This window comes from Diadema antillarum, unplaced genomic scaffold (assembly GCF_040938485.1).
Source record: "Diadema antillarum isolate AM-2024a unplaced genomic scaffold, OU_Dant_1.0 seq00001390_RagTag, whole genome shotgun sequence".
Lineage (NCBI taxonomy): Eukaryota > Metazoa > Echinodermata > Echinoidea > Diadematoida > Diadematidae > Diadema > Diadema antillarum.
The window spans coordinates 174,454-190,215 of record NW_027272145.1 but is presented as its reverse complement, the minus strand read 5'-3'; the positions used below and the strand labels follow the sequence as shown (position 1 = coordinate 190,215).

Below are 15,762 nucleotides of genomic sequence, written 5' to 3'. Positions count from 1 at the left end.
AAAAACAACAAACAATTTTCAGTGAACATTTACTATTAGATTTGACCATCACAGAGACAAATATATTACTGTATGAGCTGAAATTTTCATGTACAGATATTTTCGCGAATTGCTACTTGGAGGACATTTTCATGTGTTGTTAATTTCGCGGTTGCGAGGGTCTAACTGAACTTAGTTATTCACGCGTTTTTTCGCATGTTGTTATTTTCGCGCTTGAAAGACAATTCGCCAAATTCGCGAAAATAAAACCACCGCGAAAATTTCAGCTTGTACAGTAGTAGATACCGGTAGGCAAGTACCGGTATCCTATTACCAAACAGTATGCACACATTGAAGCGTTTTTGGAGAATACATTTTACACACATGGGACTATGCACTGTTTTCTCACAGGGGAAGCCAGTGGTGCAGAAAATTGCTAAAATGTAGTAAAAGAGTAAATATAAATTTACCTCTACAATTTGCATAAGTACTAAAAATTTGATGTTCGATAAATCCTGCAATATCACCCTGACGGAAAATACAATGTATGAATTGCCCCATATAGAGGACATTTTCATTGGTTTAGGGGCCTAATACAATTTGCATTAAAATAGCTTCTGTAAGGTTTATTTGAAACAAAGATATTTAAAGAGCCTCTACGTGGCATATTTTTCAAGGAATACCATTACACTAAAAACATCGCATTCAGCATTTCCATTATCCAATAGGAGATTTTTAAGTCAAATGCATAATAATGCCTGCTTGGAGCTACTGAATAAAAATCCTTTGGTAATAAATAGTCCATATACTTCCATTTACATAATTGTCCATGAAGCATTATAACGTGTGTCTGCCCCCAAATTTTTATTTTTTGGGGGAGGAAAAAAAATCTAATCATTGCTTGTTTAAACAATTTAGGGTCATGTTATGTCTCAAAGTGTGCTGAAAGATCATATTGTATGGGGGATAATGCACAATTGAAACAGAAAATAACATGACATCCCTGAAATGGCCCCTTTTACTGTGGAAACACCCAAATACAAATGATGTGGAAAAATGCCTTTCACCAGCATTACATACCAGTACAAGAGGCAAGCACAACAATTAGTCAAAGAACAGCATGTACAATGTTTGCATAGACACACTACAAAAAAACATCTGGCAGACAAAAATTTGGAAGCATTTTTGTTTATGAATATATCAATACTTTATTCTGTATGAGAATTGGTATTCTTACAGTAATTTGTGTGTGTGTAATATGCAGATGTACGTTAATGTTGGATTCACAGGCTTTTGTTGGTTACATGTTCTCACAAATGTTACATAATTACTGTGATGTGTAGAAGGTGATTGATGATTATGTATGCCTGACAGGCATGGGGTCACTTGGCATTTTGAAAGTGTCTCTGTTTAACCCTAAAACGGTTGGGGGATGGGATTGAATCAACTCCCCCCCCCCCCCTTATTTTTTTCCCTTTATTTTCAGGGGGGGGGGGATAATTTTACAAGCATATGAACCCATTGAGGACGAGTCCCGAGTATACTTGGGCAAGTCTATGGGAAATGCGCGTTGTAGCAAAATCAAATTGTCCTCAATGGGTTAAAGGTTTCTCCAGGCCTTTCAAGATCATTGGAGCCATGAATCTTACACATCATTTGATACAGAAATAACCACATTAGGACCTTCAGTTCTTGCGCAACGCGATATTTTACAATCATGCATGCGGCCAAAAGTGATTTTTCCTATGTTATAACACACGAAATAGCATGTACACTAGTATGGGATGAATTGTGTATATATACAATATGTATGAATCATCTGTGTATGTATGCCATATTGTTCACCAGTGAACAAATACATAAAATTATTTTTTTTAAATAAATATTCATGAAGGTCAAGGTCCTCAGCCCTATTTAGAGGCAAGAAAACAGAAAACAGATATATGAGACACAAAACACAGGGAAAAACTAAAAAGAATTCATGTAGAAGAAAATTTTAGAATAGAAAACAGAAGTTAATTTTTTTTTTGTATAAACCTAATTTTAGATTCAGTGTTAGGAATGTTACAAAGAATATTTACATCAAAGGTGAGGATTCTAGGAGCTTTATTTTCTGATTTAGAGGAAAGTGTATGATTTTACCCATAAATTAGCATAATTACTATAAAAAAATTTTAAAAGGACGAAAATTTTATTTATTTATTTTTTATTTTTTTAATTATTATTATTATTATTTTTTTTTTGTGGGGGGGGGGGTATAGTTTGATAGATTCTTTGCCTCGGGTTAACGTGTGTGCCAATTTTTTATGGCGATTGCAGGAGGGACAGCACCGCTGGGCCTCGTCTTATAAAGCCTTCAAATCAATCACAAGTCCCCAAATCAATTGCAACTTGCATTGCAGCACACACAAAACTTGTGATTGATTTCTATCACAAGTCTTTATAAGACAGGCCCCTGATCTCACCCCTCCCCCCTGGCCAATATACTTCTGTACTTACTTTCATTTTGATCAATGAAAATGCCAGTTTCCAACAACAATGCTAACACTGATTAGAACTATGTCTTCAGAGAGTAAATATGAATTATGCTTTTCATCATGTTTTCAAAGCAATATTAATTTGCTGCACCTTTTCTTTAATACTCTGCAGGTTGTATTGCCAGGAAACAAAGCCCCTGATCGGACAGGGCTACTGGGGACAATGCAAACAGGTATGTTGTTTTCTGTTGTTGATTGTCAGAATATTAAATCATTAGGGTTATCAAGAAAATTCTTTGATGAAAGTGCAAAGTACCTGCCGGTTGGTATACATGCAAAGCAAATGAATACTATGCCAGTTTTGTCACAATTATGTTACCATGGCAACTGCCTGAAAATGCTTAAATTATACAAGCTCATAATAATGTAGTTAACATGTACCAACATTAAAAAGGTCTTAATGCCTTTAAAAGTTAGCTCAGTACATGTACTTTGATTTCCCTCTTGCTTCATTCAGAGAAACTTTTTGTCCGTCTGTCTCAGAAATTCACTTTTACTGACCCTGCATGGAGTGTTAATTGATTTGGTTTTCTCCCACAGTCGTCAATTCCAAGGGTGCGTTCGAACGCCCTAAAGCGAACCAAAGCGAACTGATCTAAAGCGTACCGTACCGTACTTGTGCCAGTTTTGGAGCGTTCGAGCGCTCTGTTGAGAAAGCGTACCTCACGAGCTATTTTTAGAAAAGGTCACGCTTGTTTACAGCAAGAATGTCATTCACCTTGCGCTTGACCTACTTACAGTTGTCCCGAACAAAGAGAATGATGTCTTTGCATTGTGACGTATGCGCATGATACGTGCATGCTTTACAACGAACTTTTGGTACGCTTTGGTACGCTTTTGGAGCACATCGGGAAGTGGTCCACTTTTGGCTCGGTACAGTACGGTACGGTACACTTCAGGAGCGTTCGAACGCTCCTCTGGCGCTGGTACGGTACGGTACAGTTCGCTTTAGGAGAGCGCTCGAACGCACCCCTAGTTTCTTCAATTCCTTTAACCCTTTCACTATAATTCGGTTAAATCATGTAATTATCACTTCTGTGGCTATGTCAAGGCACATCATTGTATTTTCAATACAGTCAACTCCCACTATAATGAAGTCCTTGGGACCAGCTGTATTCCCTCGTTATATCAAAATTTTGTTATATAACCGAACAAAAAACAGTAAAAAAAAAACAAAGTGGGGATAATGTTTGGACCCTAATTTTTGCTTCCTTGTTTCAAATTGGAATTTTGTTATTGTTACATAGTAAACACTGTTATTATAAATTTGCAGCCACAATGAAGCATTCACAATGTAAAAATATAGGCTGCAACATTATATGCTCTATGCTCTGTATAGTTTATTTGTTCAGCTAGTACTGTAAAAGTGTATATTTTCGCGGTAGTATTTTTTCATGCTCGGCTGGGTTAGATGAATTTCACGTGTTTTTAATTCTGCAGAATCAGGACATTAACTACAGGAATGTATTGTATGCAAAAATATTCACATGCTTTTTAGCTCACCTGAGCCGAAGGCTCAAGTGAGGTATTGCGATCACTCTTTGTCCGTTGTCCGGCGTGCGTCGTCCCGTCCTGCGTCATCCGTCGTTCGTATACTTTTCAAATTTTCATCTTCTTCTTGAGAACCCCACGACCGATTTTCACCAAACTTGGCAGGTACAGCATCCCTAGGGGGATAGGATCTCGATTTGTTCAAATGGGCACCATGGCCCACCTGGGGGACCCCAGGGGGGCCCAAACACCCTAAAATTAAGGAATCTTTAAAAATCTTCTTCTCTAGAACCAGAAGTGATAGGGCTTAGTTGATACTATGAGTAAGTACATTGATGACTGTAGTTTCAAGTTTGTTCATGGGGGAATCAGGGGTGCCCCCCTTGGGGCCTAGGGAGGGGGATGGGGAGGGGTCCTAATGGGGCCTAAATTGTACATTTTCATCTTCACTTTGAGATTGCCATGTCTGATTTTCACCAAACTTGGTAGGTAGCATCCCTAGGGGGATAGGATCTCAATTTGTTTACATGGGCTTCATGGCCCACCTGGGGGGCCCCCAGGGGGCCCAAACCCCCTAAAATTAAGGAATCTTTAAAAATCTTCTCTAGAACCAGAAGTGATAGGGTTTAGATAATACTATGAGTTAGTACATTGATGACTGTAGTTTCACATTTGTTCATGGGGTTGGCAGAATCAGGGGTGCCCCCCTCCCCCCTTGGGACCCAGGAGAGGGGATGAGGAGAAGTCCTACAGTTGTAATGGGGCCTGAATTGTACATTCATCTTCTTCTGGAAAACCTCACGATGAATTTTGACCAAACGTAGCAGGTAACATCCCTAGGGGGATAGAATCTCAATTCCTTCAAATGGGCACCATGTCCCTCTTGGGGGCCCCTAGCCCCCCCCCCCCCCCCCCCCCACACACACACACACATTAAGGAATATTTAAAATCTTCCACTCTAGAACCAGAAATGATAAGGCAAAGTTAACTCTTAATGTGCCAGGCCCAAAACCCCTAGCGTGCCAGAGGTTTTTACCTAACGCCAGAGCGTTTCGAAACTGGATTGACAATGAAATTTAAAACCGCCATATCTCTGAAACTATTGACTGTTTTGAATTGAGTTCTACACAACATATATCAAGAAATGTTTGCTCTTTCGTGTCATGCAGTCAGTTTGCCACAATATCTATCTGAATCTGAAATATTGCAGAAATATTTGATACATCAAAAAAAATTATTAGAAATTTTTGTGTAGTATGGAAAAAAAAGAGTCAGTCATGTTTTTTCTTCAATGGAACGCTCCCGTGACTCTGTGAGAAAGTTTTAGAGCAACATCTCCTCTTTCAAATAATAACAAAATTGCCTTCTAGAATTTTATGATTCCAAAGATACTAGCAGTTTATTTTGTCTTAGCAATTTCTCTTTCTGCCTCAGTAATTCATTCCCAAATCTGAGTCTTTTAGTCCCAGATCCTGTATTTGAAACTAAAGTTATTGTCCGGGGCCCTGGAATAGTGTCTTTTGTCCACCTGAGAAGGAAGAATCTGCTAATCCTCCTTTTGTCTACGCGGACAGCGGGCGGGTGTACTCTATTGAAATCGGCAGGCCTTCGTCCGCGCGCAATTCCTATGCTATCGTTGGGACGATTAGTGACGTTCACCAAAACAAAAGGATGAAAGACTTGACCGACGAACGACAGCTGACCCTCTTTGAGGGACAAAATCAAAGCAGCTTCCCGCAGGACAGCGTCCAAGCGGAACAATGCGAGTGGACCCGCATAGACAATACACGCAGAGTCAATAGCATACACACGCGTGGTTTACCTATGAGACTTTTGATCCATACACATCTCGAAGAGGGTGCGCCCGCTGCGGATTTTCCCGATGTGAAAAAAATACATCTAGCTGAAAAATCGTGAATTTACTCAAAATTTTCCAATGTAAGCATGCCCATATTTTTAGTGGAAACGATGGCTATGCTAATCAGCTACCAGTACATATCATTGGCAGTTGCTGGGTGTAACACATTACGGAACCGCAAGAACTGAAATGATCAATGCTTTTCTCGCTGTTCTTAGTCGCCGATCGGCGACCATGGCACGTCAGGTCTAAGGTCGCCGTTTGGCGACCATGGCACGTTAAGAGTTAATACCATGAGTTTGTACATTGATAACTTTAGTTCCAAGTTTGAATGTGCTCACCTAAATTTCCAGTGTTCGTAGGTAAGAGTGTGCATGAATGCATGGAAGATGAAATTGGCCTTGTGATACTCAGGTGAGCGTGTGACCCCCGGGTCTCTTGTATTTACGTGCTAGCTTCCCTGGAAGCGCAAAATGCATGAAAATTTTCACACCATAAAAATTCCTCTTTTACAGTATAACAAAATTTTGATCTAATGAAAGAAAATTGCCATCCCGAGGACTTCGTAATATTAACAGGAGTCCACTGTACCGGTGCTTTTCTAAAGGCAAGCTACCTAGTCTATGAAACGTTGGGTTGACAGGATTTGGGTTAGGTTTGTTTTTGTTCTTTTTTTCTTTGTCAAACTGGTAAAACACAAATACTTGTGATTTTGCAAATTTGGAATATAACTCTACTGTAGACATTACTTACCAAAGTCACCATGTTTTCCTCCAAGTTCATTTTAGATGTAGAGTGGTCATGAAGTCTGTGTATGAAAATGCAGTACTTTAAAAGTAGAAATTGCATGAATATTTTTGCTTCTACTGAATTATTCCTTAGATACTGCAGAATTTAAAACACTCGAAGTTCATTTTATCCGACTGAGCACAAAAAATAACTCTGAAAAATTTCAACTTTTACAGTATAGATGTATTCAACACAGACACACAATGGGCATGCACCTGCTTGCCAGAGTTGCCATGATTACAGTCTCTAGCATAATTTTGACCCTGTAGCATTTAACTTTTGTTATGCCTCTGCTGCTTAGTATTGCCAAAGACATTGCATTTTGGGGTTCTCCGTCAGTCCCTCCTGTTTTTATTTGATTTTGTGGATGGTGTAACTTATGAACAGCTTGAGATACCCAAATGAAACATGGCATACAAGTATGTATGAGTGGATGAAGCTGCTCTTGCTGTGAAACCAGAAATTTTCATGTGCATGAAACTTTTGCAAATTTCGTAGGGAGCCAAGATTCGCAATTTAAGTAAAATGCATGCCAAAGTATTTGTTCACACAATACTGTATACGCTATAATTTTCGCGTACATAAATTTTCGCAAATTGCCGCTGTCACACATTTTCGCAAGTGGTTAAATTCGCGATTGAGGGACCAGAGAAAATATGAAGTGGCAAAGAAAGTGAATTTTCAACTTACTAGCAAATAAGAATGATACTAGTTATACACTGCATGAAAAAAACTCACCAAACGCTGCGAACTAGTAAGTTAGAATTCAACATTTTTGAAGTGGTTAAGTCCATCGCGCTAGATTTCTGACGAGTGGTCCCCTTGCGATAATGGATTGGCTCTCTACAGTATTCGTAAGTAGACGTGGACGTGCGGAAACAAGCTTAGCCAGTATGGTCTGTTCGTAAAGCCATGACATAGTATACTAGTACTGAAATGTTCGTATCATCAAGGCAAGGGATTCATTTTGGAAGGTAATATTTTCGTGTGTTGTTAATTTCGCGAATAGCTCCCGACTCGCGAAATTCGCGAAAATAAAACCCCCGCGAAATATATAGCGTATACAGTATCCACTGAATGCCAGTTGCGATTCTTGAAAGTTTTGTGCCGCGACAAAGGCCTTTGGCTCTAAATCTCAAAAGATTCATGCTACAAATGTTTCTAGTTGTTAAAACATTTAAATTTGTGGATGCACGCTCTCAAGGTCAATACTGGTAGTCATACTTCAAGGACAAATTTTAAAATTTTACTATTCTTCCCATGTTTCTGCAATGCCTGAAGGTACGTGAATTCATGAAACGTAGTATATTACCCTGTATAGACTCTCCAGGGAAAATTTGGTGCTATTAGTCAAAGGTTAAAGTCAACTGACAAAGCTAAAATTTCCCTTGTTTCTCCTATCTCGGAAATAGGTCAAAATATCTCCCTGAAACTCAGAACATTATGCATATTGCCTGACAGTGATTCTTATTGGGAAGTTTTGTCATGTGGTCAATTGTGAGGTTAGAATTTGGTAAGAGTTCACTTATTTCCTCTGAAGTTAACACTATTTTCTTCGTACATTTGATATTTGTATGCATCATTGCACAACAATTCTGTATTGAAGAATCTGGTCAATGGTATCAAAGGTCAAGTCAAAACTGTTACCATAATTTCACTACTTTTTCCCATAAATATGTTGAAAATGTATTGACATGAAATTTGATGTACACACCAGATAGTAACTTTATGGAGAAAGTTGTTTGCCATGGGGTCAAAGGTCAAGGGTCAAAATTCTGTCCAGTCATGTAAAACTGTTGTCTTACATTGTCAAAATGTACTGTAGAACCAATGGAAGGATAATGTGATATAGCGGAGGCATACCAGTCACCATGTGAAAACATGATTTCAATTTTTTTCTTTTTCAGACAAAAGCAATGAAGCACTATATATCTCATTGGCCCAAAGCATAATTTCAGTTCTGGTGTATGTACCACATGGATCACAAGTTCTTCTGAAATTGTGCCCGAATATGAGCAATTTGTTCTTTTTCCTTTCCATTCTGTGCTTAAGCCACCTTTTTGCAGTCTCTTTGTGCTGACCATCCTTACATTTATTTTGTTAATTGTCAGCATGGTTGTTACCACCACAAATCGTGGTTTACTGATGGCAATGGCTGAATGAACTGAATGAATATCAATGATATGTAAACTTTGTCACTCTTTGTTTTTGGTGCAATCAGGGGGGCACTTCAAGAAGCACTCTGTCCGACAAAGTTGTCCGACAAATTTGCCCTCAGCCAATCAGATGCAAGGATTTCAGTAGCTTGTAACAGTTTGCCAGAAAAATATTCGAACAAAACGCTTCATGAAATGCCCCCCCCCCCCCCCCCCCCCCCCCCCCCCGAAGCATACATTTTGGAATGAAGTTTCAGTCTCATGACCCAAAGAGCTGCCGGGGTAGTTGCAAAGAGCACGGAGGATCTTATGCAAAATGTTTTTGCCTTTCAGATCACTCTGCAATTTGCTTTCCAAATATTGTCTTTTATGGTTTTGATTCTTTTGTTGTTAATGTCTCTTTCCATAAAATTTTAGTAATGGCGAGTGTGTGGACTTTTCCATGCCTTCTCCTTCCCCTTCTCACCTATAGAATGGAGGCTGAGAGTCAAAAGTGTAGTGCTGCAGCTTATAAAAATTTCAATTTTTTAGGTTCAATTTAAATTGATTATGTTGTCACATTTGTTTTCCAGGCCAATTAGACAGTGCCAACAACATAGGTGTTGTGACTCGCTCTCTTGCGACCCTCAACCAAGGCATAATTCACAATAAACAAGTCACTGTCCCATGCCTGGTGAAGCTGGACAGATTGTCCCCGTCTACTAAGAAGATCCGAGTGAGGTGCAGAAATGGGTGAGTTCTCGCAGCAAGCATTGTCCAGGTGTAGTCTGTGGGCTCTAAACAAAATTTGCTGATGGCCAGTGCTTTGTAGTCTGAGCATGGCAACACAGAAGTTGGGACATCTCAAATTTCCCCTGAGAAGAGATGAGTTATGGAAAGGACTTGAATTTTTCAGGGAAAAGTAGACAGGAAAAGAGAGTGAGAGAGAGGATTGTTCTGAGACAAAAAGAAACACACACAATTGAATTGCTCTGCTCTTTACCATCAGGCAGCTCAATTGAGAGGTTTCCGCACGCTCATTTGTGTCACAGCAGGGCATGCTAGCACAGAGTGTGAGACTGGGCTACCTATGCTTGTAACAATTTGTGGCCTAGAGAATAACAGGTCAAAAGACTATGTAAGATTATTGTTCATTTTGGTCATGTGTGTGAGAGATCTACAAGCACATGATATACAGATTTTCAAAGGCAAAGACTGAATTCCAAGTCTTAAATGGCCTATGATACTAACCATACTCTTCTCCAACGGCACACTTTCAAATGTTTCTGCTTTCATGCATCGTGTAGTGCTGTGCAGAGCACTACGACTGGAATGTATTCACTGATAACTGCATCTAGTTACACTGCTGCATACACCAGTACTTGAAAGGATAATGTATTTGAGGTTATATTTGAGGAAATGTTGGTATGTAATGACACCCCATGCAAAAAGGGAAAATGCACTGGTGTCGTATATGATTATTAGTAGATTTGCATGGTGGGGACAAATGTCATGTCATTTACTTGAGGTGGAGACATGGATTCTCTTAATTGAAATGCAAGTCAAAGGAAATCTTCATGATCAAATGTTGCTCACCAAATTCTTCACCTCATGCTGTATCGAGATCTGTACACTTGTACTTAAAACTGTTCTCGAAGCACCTCAATGGTGACAGAGGCATTGCTTTGAGAACAAATTTCCTTTTGTCTTTGCCTTCATGACTTGTAGCTACCACACTAACATGTACTGTAGTGACTCAAAATGACTGAAACTCATGTCATTGAATGTAATTAAGTGTGCATCATCATTTGCTTAGATTTGAGGCAAGATGAATGCAACTAGTTTCAGATAAATGAGCTGTATTTTAATCTTAGGATTAACAAGAACCAAAGGTATTCGAAATTTTTTGCGTTCAGAATTTACAAGCCATCAGAATAGCAAGCATCTCATGATAGCTCTCATGTACCGGTAATCATCTTTAGGAATCACGATTTTAGTTGTGTTTTGAGGTATGTTACCTTTCAGGTACTAGAATGTAAAAAAGAGAGCCCTGAGTTTCAGATGATAGAAAAATGTCTCTTGTCATCATATTTGTGAATCTCATTTGTAATCCTGATTCAAGTTCTGGAGGTACAGTGTACAAGCATCCTGACCTGTCAGTCAAACTCACAAACCACATATGCTCACTAGTGCAGTGCAGACCTGTAGATTGCTGTACATTTCACATGGTCTGTAGATTGAAAGTGTACATTATATGTAAATGTAGGGTCAAGTTAAGCTCCACCTCCTTGATATTTTGGACGTCAAGCCTTTCAGGCGAGAAGCGTGCTCCATGAATCAAGCAGATCAAGATTTGAAAAAACCTCTGAACTTCGATTTGCTAGTCCAGATTCTAGAAGATGATTATAAGTTGCTTGTCAGATGCAAGAAATATCTTGATTATAATCGCAATTCTTGTGATAGAGATTATAATCATGATTGCAGGAGAGATTTGTCTGCCTTTGGAAAGGGGGAGTGTTTGCATAATTAGAGTAATAATAACATGGTATGGTTAGTATAACTTACGTGTAATTACACTCCATGAATAGTGCCAAACTCAGTGATACTCGATGAACAAGCTTTATCGTCATCAAAGTGACAACTTATGTATGTTTTGTATCCTTGCAGTTATTACACTTTGGTGAAAGATAACCAGTTCTACAAGATTGAAGAAAGCAGACTCCTGAGAACTAGAAGTGAGTCCTTCTCTTTATTCCTGTTGTACGAAGATTTGTTTCTTGTGTTGCGTTGGTATGCTGTCATTATGGATTCTTGGTGAGGTTACTGCAACTAATACTGCAACTAAAGTATGAAACAGATTTTTACCTCACAGAAGTGATATGCATATGTGCTGTTGTTGAGTTCATCTAAACTATTCTCTGGTGATCTCAGACAACATGACTCAAAATTATGTAAATCAAATTGTGAAATATCCACTTTGCCACAGGCTTCATTAACAGGTGACTGATTTTGTGAGATGAAATATTAGCCCTCGGTGCTGTGGGATGTCTACCACAAATATTGGCATCTTCTTGCACCATAACTGAGGGCGAAGGATTTCAAAAAGTTAGATTTGACACCATGCATTTTTTGAGTTATGGCTGATTGTGGGGGTTCATTAGCTGAAGGTCCATTTTCTTGTGCATTTGTTGTTAAAGTACATTCTCTCTTTTAGAATGTGTTTATGAAATAGATGGTAATTGATTTGAAGCACACACTCATTGAAACTGTACTCTTTACTTTCCCTATTCAGACCGATCCATGTCAGCCTCTGCCCTGAAGAAATTATCGAGTATGAATCGTCCGGATCCGCGAAAAGGTGGCAGATATGTGCCCTTTCAACATGGCAGAGCCAACAAGCGACCATTCGTCCCCTCACAACAAGAATACTCGAAGCAGCACCGCTATGAAGATTTTGATAGAAGCTTTTCTGGACAATCTAGAGATGTTAGGGGGGAACATGAATACAGTACTTCAAGGAATTCATGGCAAGGAAGGGGCCAGTATAGACATAGAGAAACAAGGGGACACTATGACAGGTATAGACCTGGTTATCGTGGACATAGAGCCCGAATAGCCTCTGGAGAGTTCCACAAGAGTAGAGCTTTTGGATCATCCATGGACAAGCGTTGTGACAGCAGTCACAGAATGGACAATTCTCTCTCACATGGTGGATCAAACAGATCCTTTGATATTGAGCATGAGCACAAACTTGAACGGAAGAGACACTCGAGTGAGCAAAGCCATCAGCAGGAGAAACAGTCATTGGCAGCAACTTACAGGCAGAATAGTTCCAGGTCGGCTGAGCGGTCCTTAGCTCGGGACAGCTCAGACCCTATAAACTCAACAGAACAGTCTTCAAAGGATTTGAACAAGAATGCACAAAAACACAAATCTGGCACTCAGGAAGCAGAGGCTGAAACTTCTGCAGCCCTTACTGGAAGGGGGAATGTAGGTCACCAGTTTAAGACAGTAAGCCACAAAAGTGACCAGAATCCGGCCAAATTACAATCTAGCCATGAACCACCTCTTTCAGTTGAGTCAGTCAGGGATAATGACAACAGGAAGAAGGAAAGTTCAGGAGACACACTGCCAAATGGAAGTTGTAGTAATATAACAGAATCAGAGGTGAAGGTAGCGGATTCTGTGAAATGTGTAAAGAATGCACTTCCAACAAACTTAGACATTTTCGAGGAAGGAAGTATCCCACCTGGAGATTCTGCTTCTATCAGTGAAAATGTATCAGTTAATAAGAAGAAAAAGAAGTCACACGGCGTGCTGACCATGGCCCAACAAATAGAGATGTTCAAAAAAGAAAAGAAATCAACATCTGTATCGTCACTGCCTGTAAATAACCAAACAAAACTTTCATCATCATTACCCTCGAATAAAAATGATAAACTTGATCCTCATGAGCCAGGAAATCAGCCATCAGCAGGCCCAGAGACTGAAGAAAAGGTTAATGCCAATACAAAATCGGTGTCTGAGAGCACAAACAAGCACAAGGATACTGACTGTCAAGGAAGTACCAACTCTGGTGAATGCTCAGTGGCCGTTCCATCAGATTCATCTGAGAAATCAAAAAGCAGTGCAGCAAAAGGCAGCCCCAAGGTTGACAAGCAGCAGAAGATGGCTGTGAGTCCAATGAGAGATGGGAAAAGAGTGTACAGCGCCAGGAAGACCGCTCCATCGTCTGCTGTAAGCAGTACGCAACGGAAGGAGATGCTCCAAAAGCAAGCAGTGCTGAAAGCTCAGCAAGAAGCAGAAAGCAATTGCCAAAATTTGCCAGAGTACACCAAGAATGCAAGAATTGGTTCTCCGTCGGCGCCATCTGATGACAGAGAACCTACAGCTGTCATTACTACTGACAACAAGCCGGTCAGCGCTTCTGTTGTAGAGGAAGACACTGTCTCAGACATGAATGAGGACTATGCATTTACTCCTCCCAAATATGAAGATCTCATTGTCCTGTCTGACACAGAAGATGGAAGGAACAGTCCGCCATCCACAAAAAGTGGAAGTCCACCATCCACAAAAAGTGGAAGTCCACAAGGAGCAGGAGTAGCAAGTCAAGGTGAGATTTATAACTTCTTTAGGGTGCACTTTATGCAGTAGTAGTTGACATTAATTGATACAGCCTGGTTAGTGAATGGCCTGTTCCAGCTCGAGATGAGCCTCAATGTATTGTGATGTACTGTATAAGCTGTTATTTTCGCGAGGGTTTAATTTTCGTGAATTTCGCGAATCACGGCTGGATCGCAAATTTAACAACACGCGAAAATGTCTCCATGCGTCCTGTTAAATAGTGCATTAACAGAAGCATCGGCATCAGTTCGCGAAAACAACATCTCGTGAAAATGTCTATGGCCTTGTCATTCGCAAAAATATCTGTACGTGAAAATAACAGCGTATACAGTATACCAAGGCTTTTGCAAGTGGAGAACTCTATTAACAGCCAACATACACAACAGGTTTAAACAATTTAATTTTTTTTTTCTTAATTCTATGATGTCCTTGCCCAAATATGAGAATTCTTTATATGCCTCCGCCACGAAGTGTCGCCGAAAGCATTATGTTTTCAGGTTGTCCGTCCATCCGTCCATGCATCATTTTGTCTGTCCGTTTGTCCGTCCTTCCTTTCATACGTAATAAATTTTGTAGACAGTGTAACTAAACAAACTGTTTGAGCTATTCTAATGAAACTTGGCATGCATAGTATGAGTGGGCAAAGTTGTGCCTATCAAGTATTGGGTGCACATGCTCAAGGTCAGAGGTCTCAAGGTCGAATGCTCAAAGTTTTACTATTCCCCCAGTATCTACCCAACAAAGATTCTCTAGGCAGAGTTTCAGGTCATGAGGTCAAAGGTCAAGTGAAATGGTAGAATTTCACCTTTCTCTCCATATCTCGGAAATGGTTCAAGGTATCTTCGTGGAACTTAATGTGCATGTACTAACTGGCAGTGATTACTGTAAACGCCATATATTTCGCGAGTCTAAATTTTTGCGAATCGAGACTTCCCGACGATTTCGCGATCGTGGAGTCCAGTACTGAACAGAGAAATGTGTACGGGTACGTCACATTTATATCAGGATCAGAGTCAATATTTATACCCCCGCCAAACGAAGTTTGAAGGGGGTATATAGGAATCAGCGGACGGTCGGTCGGGCGGTCGGTCCGTTGCAAATCTTGCGTCGCGAACTACTTCCTCAGTTTTCAACCGATTCCCATAAAACTTGGCACAGATGTGTGCCTTGGGTTGTAGATGTGCAAGACGTATTTTTTGACAGTACCCAAAAGTACGTTGCCATGGTAACGGCATATTATGGGCAAAAATGGGTACAAATCTTGCGTCGCGAACTCCTCCCACAGTTTTTGATCAATTTTTATGAAATTAGGTACAGATGTTCATCTGAATATGTTAATGTGCAAGACACATATTTCCGCAGTGGCAAAAAGTGCGTTGCCATGGTAACGGCATGTTATTGGTAAAATATAGGGCAAAATGCTTCATGGCAAAACTGCTTCATCAGTGTTCTTCCAATTCTCATGGAATTCATATTGAATGTTTGTCTTAGGATATAGGTCAGCATGACACATTTCTTGACAGTGACAAAAAGTATGTTGCCATGGTAACAGCTCACATATTATGAGCCAAAATGATGGAAAATTTTGTGTTGCAAACTACTTCCTCAGTTTTTGCCCAATTTCCATGAAACTTGGTACAGATGTGTGCCTTTGGTTGTAGATGTGCAAGACGCATTTTTTGACAGTACCCGAAAGTACGTTGCCATGGTAACGGCATATTAATGGCAGAAGATCAAGGAAAGATCTTGCAGATTTAACTACTTCCTCAGTTTTTCAACCAAAGCTTATGAAATGTGGCACACACCTTGATCTTGGTGGGAAGATGTGGAAGACATCTTTTTCGGACG

At 39.9% G+C, this 15,762-nt stretch overlaps 1 protein-coding gene across 2 annotated transcripts in view; it reads left to right on the top strand.

The window, feature by feature from the left end:
- LOC139708927 (uncharacterized) overlaps positions 1 to 15,762 on the top strand; it is a 62,165-nt gene that overhangs the window by 32,888 nt on the left and 13,515 nt on the right. For both annotated transcript variants that reach the window (XM_071620892.1, XM_071620891.1), the window contains exons 2-5: positions 2,629 to 2,689; positions 9,384 to 9,543; positions 11,458 to 11,525; positions 12,083 to 13,903. In XM_071620892.1, coding sequence (XP_071476993.1) covers positions 2,680 to 2,689; positions 9,384 to 9,543; positions 11,458 to 11,525; positions 12,083 to 13,903 — 2,059 coding nt within the window. In that variant the 5' untranslated portion in view covers positions 2,629 to 2,679. The remainder of the gene's footprint in view (positions 1 to 2,628; positions 2,690 to 9,383; positions 9,544 to 11,457; positions 11,526 to 12,082; positions 13,904 to 15,762) is intronic.